This window comes from Paroedura picta, chromosome 4 (assembly GCF_049243985.1).
Source record: "Paroedura picta isolate Pp20150507F chromosome 4, Ppicta_v3.0, whole genome shotgun sequence".
NCBI classification, from domain to species: domain Eukaryota; kingdom Metazoa; phylum Chordata; class Lepidosauria; order Squamata; family Gekkonidae; genus Paroedura; species Paroedura picta.
Genome location: NC_135372.1, coordinates 92,820,579 through 92,832,997, shown reverse-complemented (window position 1 = coordinate 92,832,997; position 12,419 = coordinate 92,820,579). Strand labels below are relative to the sequence as shown.

The 12,419-nt window shown below is 45.8% G+C and overlaps 2 protein-coding genes across 7 annotated transcripts in view; one reads left to right on the top strand and one right to left on the bottom strand.

The window, feature by feature from the left end:
• The window catches only part of RPL10A (ribosomal protein L10a), a 486,091-nt gene extending 480,357 nt beyond the window's left edge, over nucleotides 1-5,734 (bottom strand). Inside the window, exon 1 of the mRNA XM_077334267.1 lies at nucleotides 5,731-5,734. Coding sequence (XP_077190382.1) covers nucleotides 5,731-5,733 — 3 coding nt within the window. The 5' untranslated portion in view covers nucleotide 5,734. The remainder of the gene's footprint in view (nucleotides 1-5,730) is intronic.
• CELSR2 (cadherin EGF LAG seven-pass G-type receptor 2) overlaps nucleotides 1-12,419 on the top strand; it is a 121,914-nt gene that overhangs the window by 58,051 nt on the left and 51,444 nt on the right. For all 6 annotated transcript variants that reach the window (XM_077334263.1, XM_077334262.1, XM_077334258.1 and 3 more), the window contains exons 4-5: nucleotides 7,028-7,143; nucleotides 7,903-7,991. In XM_077334263.1, the coding sequence (XP_077190378.1) occupies nucleotides 7,028-7,143; nucleotides 7,903-7,991 (205 nt within the window). The remainder of the gene's footprint in view (nucleotides 1-7,027; nucleotides 7,144-7,902; nucleotides 7,992-12,419) is intronic.

Below are 12,419 nucleotides of genomic sequence, written 5' to 3'. Positions count from 1 at the left end.
GTTGTTAATTAACACCCCATGGCCAGGTCGGGCTTCCATCCTGGCCACGGGGTGGAGACAGAGCTGGTCACCCTGATGGATGATTTGTGGCGTCAACTGGATAGTGGCAGCACAGCACTGCTTGTGTTGTTAGATCTGTTGGCTGCATTTGACATAGTCAATGACGAGCTATTAGCCTACCGGCTCATTGGTGCAGGGACCCTTGGGGGTCAAACGACCCTTTCACAGGAGTTGCGGCACGGCGAGCAGCTTGGCCGGGGGGGCACTGCCACTGTTGCTGCTCCTCCTGCAGGAGCCCGTGCTCAGCCACCAGCCACTCCAGCAGTTCCTCCAGCGCAATGCAGTGTCCTGCCAGGCACTCCAAGTGGTGGCACAGCTCAGCAGGACAAGAAACAGAACTGAACTGAGAAACCCTGGAAAAAAACAATTTATATACAATCATGAACAATGAATCTTCATGCCATTGGTCAGTTTGAGTTCAATTTCTGTGAAGGAACACTTGCATAATTTTATGGTTGGGGTCACCACAACATGAGGAACTGTATTAAAGGGTCGCAGCATTAGGGAGGTTGAGAACCACTGGCATAGATCCTGGAGTCAAACTACTTATTCTCCGATATATCCAAGAGTGGATTTTCCCCACTTCATCAGAGAAATGCGAGCCCATGGCACTCTATTCTGGGTGCAGATGGGCTGCTTTGTTCAGCTTTTCCTCTCGCCACGCACTGCAACCCTCCCTCTAGCACTGACGTTGTGCTGAGGTTTCTACTGATTGGTTGGTATGCAGCAGGAGCAGCCCCTTTGTCTTGTTCCTACATTTAACTTCAGCTTTATTGCATCTAAACTTCTGTGCTGTGGAAGTATTTTTCTGATTTTCCCAGCCCCTTGAGTAATGCATTAATCACTCCTATCAGAAGGAGTTACAGACAAAGCTGGAACCTGTGGTTGTCTTCACTGCCGTCCCTTCTCCCCGTGTGGGAAGGAAGGAGAGGGGACACACAGAAATTCAGTGAATATTCTGACTAGGGCCACAGGCAGCCAAGATAGCTCAGCTGGTAAAGTACTTGCCTTGAAATCATAGTTTTACGAGTTCAAGGCTGGCTGTGAGTCTTTTTTTCCCCATGCAGATTTTATTTATTTATTTTGCTTTTAACAGCTCATATTTTTAAAATACATCATTTTTAAAATGTGATTTTTCAAAATAAATAAATAAACAAACAAATAAATAAATAAATAAAACTCCTGTGTGGAGAAATTGGGAGGGTGAATTTGGGAAATTGTTTTACTTGCTGCCTAGTTAAGGATCATAATTGTATGGGGGATTGGTTTTTATAGTATTGTATTATGGAATTTTAAGTGTTACCTGTTGCGAGCCAGTTCACTGAGAGCAGTGGGAGATAGATAGATAGATAGATAGATAGATAGATAGATAGATAGATAGATAGATAGATAGATAGATAGATAGATAGATAGATCAAAACAATCTAAGCTATTAATTATAAAATCGTCATACACTTAAACTGAACAAATCTTTTCTGAGCTATTCATTCAGGAAGATTTTAATTAAACTAACAAGTATGCCTAGCCTATCGAATACCAGCCATAATTCGAACAGTTGGCCATTCATATAGCCTAACAGCTAATACTTTACCTGTCAGTTTACAAATGTTAAAGCTTCAGATCAGTTAGCTTCAGGAATTGGAGGCTAATATTTTTAAAAACATTTTTATTTTTCAATTTGAAACTGTAACATATTTGCAACAAAAAGTCCTGAAATGAAGGAACAGGACCTACTTTACAAAGAAATGGAAGTTTTGCCTTATTATAAAGATGGAAAGTGAGCCTTTACCATCGAGTTATCCTGTGGCATTGTTAACATTCATTTTATTCCATCAGTGTTTCAGGTGCACCTCCAGAGGAAAGCAGTCCTTACAGTTTTTGGATTTAGGATGCCTCATTTTCCCTTTTCCAATGGAAAGCACATTTATTGGCAGAAGGCAATAACCCAATATAAGTAGCTGACTTGGATGAGATAACATAGCCCACTCCCTTTTCCTGGCCTTGCCTACACGTTAATCCTCCCTAGTTCCATTTTATTGTTGGCCTAGTACAAAGGACCCAGCCAGCCAAGGCCTCTTTGTCTCCAGCCCAGGGTCATTGGAACTCCCAATCTGCTCTGCACTTGTCAAATTTGTTACTGTGTGTGTATGTGTGTGTGTATTATGCCAGAGTGCTGACAGCTTGTAATGAATCAGCTCAGGGGAGCAATACACAATGGGCTCCCTAGGGAGTATAATGCCTGTGTTGGTCAGATGGGAACCATGTTTGGCAGCCTTGATAAGCAACAGTGGGTGATAAGCCTAGTATCCCCCACCAGCTGCAGATTTGTCTGCTCCCGTAATCCTGCAAATCAGTAGTTTGGAATTTCAGTTTGACTCTGAAGGGAGAGAGTTGCTTCCATGTGGCTTATAACCAGTATAGAACAATGCTGCGATCATCTAAGCTTTGAGAATATCCTAAATGTGTTTATTAACTTCATTTATACCCCACTTCTTCCTCCCTGGTGGCATCCAAAGTAGCTTATAACATTCTCCCCTGCTCCTTTTTATCCTCATAACCCTGTAAGTTCCCTCACCCCTTTTTTATCCCCACAAGAGCCCTGAATAGCTCATTAGTTTAGCTCAGAGTGTATGACTGGCCCATGGTAGGGTTGCCTGCTGGGAAAGTTTAGGAAGGGTGGAGACTGGGCAAAACAACAGTACAAGATGCCATGATGTCACTTGCAGGCGAGTACTTGAAAGCAGTGTCACAGCATTGAACAACATCAATTTTGTTCCTGCTGTTGCATTGAACAAGGGCAAGTGCCAGATCAGACTTCCAGATGAGTAGCAGAGCATAGGGCCACAAGAGGTTTAAACCTTTCCTTCTGCACTATATTTCTAACCTGAAATAGCCTTAGGGGAACACTATTAGCCTTGTTGGGGAAAGTTATATGTTGGAAAAACAGTGCAGGGGACAAGGCTTAAGTCCTTCCTCTTACACATGGCAGTACCTATCTAAATTGGGCCTCTGTGAGTTGTTTCAAGCAAGCAACTCCCAATGTATTTCCGAATGACAGGGGCAGATATGGAAGGGGGCACACAGGACAATGTAATGTGTATTCAGATGAGTAGCCGGGTTGGTCTGAAGCAGCAGAACAAAGTTTGAGTCCAGTGGCAGGCCTTGAGCGTGTGGAAGTTTAATTACTGAATAAGGCTAATGACACTCAGACTGTTTATGCATGGCAGCAGTCACACCAGGCTGCTACTGGGTCATTGCGGCAGGGTGGCATGCTCCGCTGCTTCTCACGTATGCATGGGGGAGGGAATCCCCCAGTGTATGTGAACAGCCCTGGCATAGCGCGCGAATGTGCACAACACCAAGGCTGGGAGAGCCCGGTGTGTTGTGTGGCGGGAGTGGGGGGCATGGTGCCCCCACTACACTATGGCAGGGGAGCGATATGCCATTCTCCCGCCAAGGTGGGGGAACACCCTGTCCAGCTCAGCAGCTCTGTGTAGCTAACGGGCGTGTGGTGTCACTACAGGGACACCATAGATTGGGAGTTCTTCTGTTTTGCACAGGGCCCCATGCATAATCGGTCTCAGTGTGACATCAGGCAAGCAGAACCATAAAAAGACTTCCCCTCAATCAAGGGAAACCATGGCTTGATGAATCTAAGTGAGATTATTGTGAACATCCTAACCACACAGCTCTCCACTGCCTATTTAAGCTGAAACCATATCCTGAAGCTGGCTTATTAATCACAATTAATATTAACCCTGGTTTTGTATGATGTACGAATGCAAAGGCTTAATCCTATCTTGTTCCTTCCTTACCTCAGTGCTAGTTGGGAACCTTACAGGTCCTTGCAGGGGAGTGATGGAAAGAGTGAAGGCAATGAAACTAGTATCTGTTAAGGGGACCAAGGATCTGAATGCTCATCTGCAAAGGGACTTCTGGTGTTGCAGATGAACCACAGCTCACTAAGGCTTCCGCGTTGTGCATGAACTGACCCTTTCTTAGGAACACTGTATTAGATAGGGCTGCCAGCTCTGGGTTGAAAAATATCTGGAGATTTGGGGGGTGGAGCCTGAAAAAGGTGGGGTTTGTGGAGAGGAGGGACTTTAATATAGTATAATGCCACAGACTCCACCTTCCACAGCAGCCATTTTCTCCAGGGGAACTGACATATGTCACCTGGAGATCAGTTGTAATCCCAGGGGATCTCCAGCTACCCTAGTTTTAGAGGTTGCTCAAAAGGCCACATTTGCCTATGGATGGGGGAATTATGTATGCCACTGTGGGAAACCTGCAGCAAGGGGACTGAATTGGGAGAATAAAATTGTATCATACATGTGAAAACTATGATGTAGCTTTTGCTCTCTCATCCTGCAGGGAAGGTTAGTGTTCTGTGTAAAGAATTTCCTGTTTTGGATAGAAGGCTAGCATATTTTATTTTAAGTATAAGGTGCTTTCAAATATCAGATTCCTCCACCATCACTTTTAAGTGGCACAATTCAACATACTTTCTGATGTTAAACTGGCTCTCATGTGTATGGAAATTGCTCTGACAGGAAATAGTTTACAAATTAGCAATCTCTTCCATTTCCTTTCAACTCCTGGCAGTCAGTTCCATTCATTTCCTTTCAAATTTGGATTATTGGCAGGGTGACGGTACTGTGCTTCCCAAATGCAAGGGCAGTCCTCCCTAAGGAATCTGCTAGTATAAAAAGAATGGGATCACAGGCCACCTGTAAATGAAGCCAGGTTTATTTATGAACATTTTTATTCCTGTGTTTGTTTCACCATCATTTTCCATTCCTATTTTGTAGCCAACTGGCTATTTAGAACAGTGCTAGCAACCAGCCTGCCTTTGCCCTACCACTGAACATTGTAGAAAGGAGAAAGAAAGGATATTCCAAAGTTTTGGAAACAACTGGGGAGAACTGACATGTTGAAGCCTGTGGCCCATCAACTCACCCCTCCCCCTCAATTAATTCACATCTTTTTGGGCTAGACACTACAACAATCAAATCTCCCAATTCCATGATAATCCAGACAGGGGAAAGCATGGCTTTGATACTTCACTGAAACCTATTTAAGCAGATAACCCCCATGGCCATTTTTAGTACAGTGAATATTCCTATGCTATTTTTTTGTTGTGGTTCTGACAACCGATATTCTGAATTCTTTGGACTCATGTTCCCCCCCCCCTCCCTGCTCTTCACTCCCTTCCAGGTAGGTCTTGGCTTGTGCGGGGGCTGAGGGAGGGGATCCATGTAGGCCCCTTTTGGCCTTTATGCAGCAGGATTGGAGAGGCCCCCCCAAGAGTCTGTGGTGGTGGGGTGTCAGTATCTGGGAAGGAGCTGGAGGGGGCGAGGCTAGCACTACAGAGGGGAAGGGGACAGCTTGGAGGGGCTCCCCCGTGTGTAGACAGATACTTCTCATGAATATTTTATGCCGATCCTATAATGGGCAGAGGATTGGACTAGATGGCCTGTGTGGCCCCTTCCCCCTCTATGGTTCTGTGATCCTATGTCAGATTGCCAGCCAATCACACCTCCCGGTTGAGTGTTCCTTTCGAACGATTTCCAGTGTAATCCACAACAGTGTTTCACTCTTCTAAATCCATTGGGGCCAATGGGCTTAGAAGGATATCGCTCTGCTTTGGATTGCACTGATGTCAGCTGTCATCTTGGCATAATTAACAGTTGGAGAGGTCCACACCCACTCTGAATGGATTGTTTACTCTTACACACATTTAACCTCCTCATATATTCCCTGCCCAATCTACCTGATGAGATGGGAAGATAGAGAATGGTAGCAGATTATCATACAGAAGCTGCATTCACAGTATTCTTGGATAGGGTCTTCTTTTAGCCCCAAATATCTTTCTCCATGCCTAGCAAATTAATAATGATGAGCATGTCATCTGGTTGCATCTTTTTTCTGTATTTGCATATGTTTATTCACTCTGATTTCACTAGGAATGTTACTCCTGGCTTCCTAATTCCTGATCCTAATATGGTTCCTGCCTTCCTTCTGTATGTTTCTTGGATCTCCTTAGATACTTGCTTTTCAGTCTGAGACCTTGGCTTGGTACTTAGTGTAAATTCAGAAACAACACGCAATTCTCCAGTTTGGGGTTTATATTTAGGGAGACAGCATGGATCCTCATGATTCAAGTTAGTCATCCGTCTCTACCACACCAGCCATTTATAAAGCATGCAGTGGCAACTCACTCATTGATTCATAAAGCCTGCCAGCTACCGTTCTCCACTGACAATGGTAGAATTGGTTTTGTGCACTCGGCCTCTGCATTTCCCCTTGCTCTTATTCCTGTGCTGTATTTACACACGCAGCCACTCACTGCCAAAATTAATGAATGGAGTGTTGAGGTGGGGGAAGGGTGCCAGGATGAGTCACAGCTGAGCCAGCCCACTTAGGCGCTCCTTTGTGTTAAGAAAGCAGCACACCTAATCACATAGGAATGCCTTTGTTGGCTAGGCTTACTTGTTTGGAGGAATCTTGGGAACCTAGCAACAAACAGCTTGGAGCCAGAGCCACTTCACACATGATAAATCTCCTACGTGTACGTTCCCCGCAGGAAATTGGGTGAATCCCACATGTCACAACTAATGAATACATATGGTTGTCTTGCTATGCATGAACCTGTGGTAGGAGGCAACAGTGGCAAGCCTCTGTGTGTATATGATTGCAAAGGACCAACAAATGTTTACATGGAATGTGTGGGTCCCAGCACAGAGTGCAGAATGTCCTATAACGTAGTGCTGTATAAGTCTGAAGGGAAAATGGTTTGTGTCTTTCTAGAGCCTTTCATGGGGGTATTAGCTGCAGAGTTTTTGCCTGGGCTGGAGATTCCTTGACTATCTTAGCTGTGCTCCATCTACCGCTGCTTCCGTAAATGATTTGAAATGAATTGTTCAATCCTGGATAAGAGGACTCGCCTCTCTTTTCTGTTGGACAGGTTTGCCACTAAGGAACGGGATGGGCTGCTCCTGTACAATGGCCGCTTCAATGAGCGCCATGACTTTGTTGCACTGGAGATCGTGCAGGAGCAAGTGCAGCTTACCTTCTCAGCAGGTAAGCTCCATCCCATTGTCAGGGTTCGACTCCTCTTCTTTGCTCCACCACGGTGTCGGCAGACGGGAAGGCAGGTCGGAATAGCACTTGAGGCAGATAGTCGACGTCTCAGAATGGAGTCCACCGGGAAACCTGGGCTGAAACTCCCGGGTTCGTGATAGTTTCTTGCACTATCCCGAAACCCACCTCCTCACTGACGCCGACCTCTCCCATTAAGTAGCTTTCCTCCCTCGCATCCCCCGCCCACCGAACCCTTAAAGGAGAAGCTCCAGCGTCTTGCATCCGTCGTTTCAATCTTGGGTGGCTCCTTGCCCGGCCAAGACCGCTCCTCACTCCTCCCCGGTCCTCCAAGCGCAAACACTGCTCCTCGTTGAGGACTCCCCCCGCCGAGGACTCCCCCAGACCCGACTCTGCAGGGTTGGATAAAGGTCCAGGTGATACGCCTCTTGTTGGTGAGTCCCCGGGTAGGAGCGGCGAAGTCGGAGAAACCCCGACACCCATGATCAGCCCCCAAACACTGCCTTAGCTACCCCCTCTCCTCTTAATTTCCCCCCTGGAGCCCTACTTCTTATTTCCTCAGCCTTACTTCTTCCAAACCACTGCCTTATGCTACCTCAGCACCACTGTATTTAGGTTAGATGTCTTCTCTCTTAGGCTGTTGTGAGAAATGACAGCAGGATAATGCTGGTGATGATGATGATGATGCTATATTCCCTCCTCGAGATCCTTTCTCTGAGTTGTTTCTCATTCTTTCCCCAGGAGAGTCAACAAGCACAGTCTCCCCATTCATTCCGGGGGGTGTGAGTGATGGGCAGTGGCACACTGTGCACCTGCACTACTACAACAAGGTAAGACTCTCTCCTGATGAACAGAAGAAGACAGTTAATGGGATGCACAGCCCATCAGACCACAGCAGCCTGCATAGAGCCAGAGTGGTGTACTGATTAACAACAGCAGATCGTAATTTGGAGAGCGGGTTTGACTCCCCACTCCTCCACATGCAGCCATCTGGGTGACCTTTGGCCAGTCACAGTTCTCTCAGAGCTCTCTAAGTATCACCTGCCTCACACAGTGTCTGTTGTGGGGAGAGGTGAAAGGTGTATGTAAGTCACTTTGGAACTCCTCTAGGCAGTGAAAAGCAAGGTATAAAAAACAGCTCTTCTTCATAGACTCTATGGAACTTTTATGACAGCTTTTCACCATTTGCTGTGTTCTGAGCAATGATTGGATATATGTAGATAGCGCTGACTCCACAGGATGCTGCTGGGGTATGGAATATTCAAGGACTAGTGGAGTTAGGCATGTATAATGCAGTTTGAATAGTCCAAAAAGTACACAAATCAATGTCGATTTGGACACTTCCTTGAACTAATGTAGTCTGAATTGACCTTCCACTGAAGTTAACCACCTGAATTAACTTTGGTCAGATTGCTGAACCGTGATTTGGGTGTGATCCTGCCATACGGTGATTGGGTGGTTTAAAGTTTAAAGGACCAACCTTTTCCCTTTCTGTCTGTTCCATGGCCTGGGGGGTGGGGGTTGAGGTAGAGGCACCATATTTGTAGCGTAGATGCAGGAGCCACTTCTCAAAAGAAGCCCCAAGTTTCAAAAAGATTGGACCAAGTTGTTAAATTCTACGGGCACACAAATAAGTTGCCCCCATCGAACCTCCATTGTTTCCAATGGCAAGAAAAGAATTTTCATAATTGGGGAAAATGGATCCTCTTTGAGTACATGTAAAATTGGACATCTTGGTCCAACCCTTTTGAAACTTGAGACTTCTTTTGAGGAGAGATTCCCACAACTACACTGCAAATTTGGGGCCTCTACCTCAGACCCTCATCCTCTAGACCGTGGAATATACAGAAAGGGAACATTTCCCATTGAATTTGATGGCACCATTGACTTTAGTGGCACAGAATTGCTTCACTCGAATCTGAGCTAGGGAAGGATGCTTCAGGTTCAGCCTAAATAGATTCAGGCTGAATCCGAAACAGTCCGAGGATTGTTTTTTCTTTGGCACCTGTCTATTGGAGGTCACTGTCACCAGCTACTATGAAGAAGAAGAAGAGTTGGTTCTTATATGCCGCTTTTTCCCTACCTGAAGGAGGCTCAAAGCGGCTTACAGTCACCTTCCCATTCCTCTCCCTATCTTAGCTTCTGGCTACTTTAGACTCGTAAAGGCCCCAGCTGTTAGCAGTCATAGGGCCCTAAATGCAGAGATGCAGAAGGTAAGTGGTTCCCATTTGATGGAGTCTCAAGAAGTCATTCTCTAATAAGGAAGCTGCTGACAGGGGGTGAGCAGCTGGTGCAATTGTCACAGGCAGCTGCCTGCTTCAGTTAATAAGTTTGGGAGTGAAAGGGGCTGCTCAGGGAAATGGCATGGCATGGGGGTGTGGGAGCGAATGCTGAGGGGGAGGAGCAGGGCTTTCAATGTGCTGGAGGTGGGGAACAGGCAGTGGCCAAAGACTGGGAAAGCAGATTCCAAGGATCTAAGGCTCCATGGCAAGCAAGCTAAAAAGATCCCTTCCCTACATTTTTGGCTTGTTCTGTCCTTTTGTGTTTGCATAACCCCCATTCTATTGGAGAACCCTGTTTCAGTTTTTTAAGGCTCAGTAGGTTTCTGATTCTGTTTTTCAGAACAGTGAGGCAGAAGGGGCTTATCACAGGGGTCCCCATATCTGAATGTGGTGCTCACTGGCTAATTATTGTTGACCACAGGGAGGCCCACACAGTGTAAGAAGGGAGTGCACCAGAGAGATTATGTCATAGCCATATAGATTCATGAATAGTGGTCTCATAGACAGAATAACTAGTGACCCTGTACATATCTTCCTGATCAGCTGAACTCCCCTAAACACTTCTCTGCCTTTTAGGGTCACACCATGTTCAAATACTCCCTAGTCTGTCATCACACCCCTGAGAATGACAGGGGTCAGTCAGAACTCTAGCTGGTCACCAGGGGTTATTGCCACATGCTTATGGCACAGTTAACTACATCAGAATCCTGCTTTGAAGAACGAAGTAATAATCACCTGAAACTGGGCAAGAATTCAGTGTATACCAAGGACAGGCTGGTGCCTACCAACATTGTGTTAGTTAATACGTATTATTATACTATATAATTCACCTTCCATTTCTTTTGGTTTGTGAAATTGTTCCTTTGTTAGCGCCTCTTCCTTTTACCTGTCAATCTAACTGAGTTAATGAGTGGTGGTAGCAAAACAGAGCAACGTGATTGTGGTGAGCAGAACCAGGAGTGACCTGGCTGGATCCTTCCTCCAAGGTTGGAGTCTCTTACTGGAGTGCAGTTGGAATCCAGTTGCCTGTTCCCATTTGGCAACTCTTTGGCTGGGATAGGGTGTTGGCCTTCCCACTCCTGGGAATGTTTCTGAGCATGGGCGTCAGCACCAATGAGCTGGATTGCCTGCGGCAGCTTCATCCAAGCACACAGCCTCTGTGCCAGCAGGCAGTTACCTACTGAGGCAGTGCAGGGGAGGGTTCCAGCTTCACAACACTTGTAGCTGGTGCCATACTGTCAGTGTCTGCCCTATAGCTCTCATCCTATTTTAGAGGGGCAAGTTTGCAAAACCAAACAACCCTGATATCCCACGCCATTCAACAAATAGGTAAAATGGGATCCAGTCTACCAGTATTGCTTGCCAGTGGTATCAACTTATCAGTGATAGCTTGTGAAAGGAAAGTTAGCTGTGCTGACTGTTATTGCCTCATGACCTGGAGGCCAGGGGCATGCTGAAACACTGGGGTAGAGGAAGGGTGTGGTAGTGCTGTTCCATAACAATCTGAAGTTGCTCCACAACACCCACATTAACCATAAATCAGGATCATTGTGGAAAAATATGCCTGGCTTTCTTTTTCCTGTTGAACATGCTCAGAATAGGAACTACCCTGGTCATTACAATCTGGGATATTGAAAATACTGAGTCAATTAACAATCAGCTTCTCATATGAGACTGGGGGAACAGATATGGTTTGTACTTGGCCTCCTCCTGCAACCTGAGGGTCTCTAGGGTTTGTTGACTAAATATTTTCAAATGGTGGAAGAATTTACCAGAGGCTCAGCCATACTTGACTTAATACTGAACAACTGGCAATAGTTGGTGGATGGAATGAAGGAGGTGAGGACCCTAGGATGGAGTGACCACATCTGCCTAGAATTCCTTTTGAGATGGGGTGCCAAGGAAGTTTGTAGACAGATATGTATACTAGATTTTTTGTGGGATAGTCTCAGAGACATAAGAATCATCCTGTGAACCAGAATGCTGGAAGAAAAAGAAGCAAGTGAAGGGTGGGATCTCCTCAAACAAGAGCTATTGCATGCTCAAACCATGACTCTTCCAGCAATACAGAAACATGGTAGGGGATCCAAGAAGCCTATTTGAATGAACAGAGAACTTTAGGAGGAGCTAAGTTAAAAAGGGATATGTTCAAGATATACTCTTATAAAGAAGAGTATCTGCAGGTTACTAGGAACTGTAAGTCAGCCACCAGCAAGGCCAAAGCTGGGAGTGAGGTGAGACCGGTCAGGGGAGCCTACTATAGCAAGAAAAGCTTCTTCATATATGTGCAGAACAAATGTAAGGTAAATGAAGCCCACTGTTGGGTGAAGATGAAGAACCTCTGATATAGGACAAAGAGAAAGCCAAAAGGCTCAGTACCTATCTTGTCTCTGTTTTTCCCCAGAAGAATATGGACGCATCTAGGGATGATACTGAATGGGTGGGAATTGATTTTTAAATATATTTTGATAATGTTAAACATTTATTGGGTGATACAACCATATATAGTCATGTCAACCCACCCTGCCCCCTCTCAAAATGGCCAGCCTGAAGGAGATAGGAAAGGGAAGGACCCCGGTGGGCCTGTAAACAGCTATGCTCCCCAGTCATGTTCTGCATGATCACACCACTGGGGTTTCTCAAAGCTTGAAGAATGTTTCAGGGGCTTCTCAGTGGTAAAAATGTTGAGAAAGGCTGGTTTGGGTGGTGGGTTGGCATGGAGGGAGAGGTTGTCAAGAGGCACCTGGTTGCAGAGGATGAGTTCAAATCTGGAGAGCTTGTGAAACCTTTGTCCATTCAGGACCTCTTGGAAGACTGGAGGTGTGCCAGAAGACTGAATGAGAGCCAAGGTTATCTCAATCTTCAAAAAAGTGAACCTGGGAAACTATAGGCCAGTGAGTCTAACCTCTGTCTCAGGGAAGATAATGCAGCAGACATTAAAGGGGGCCATCTGCAAACATCTGAAGGACAACCTGG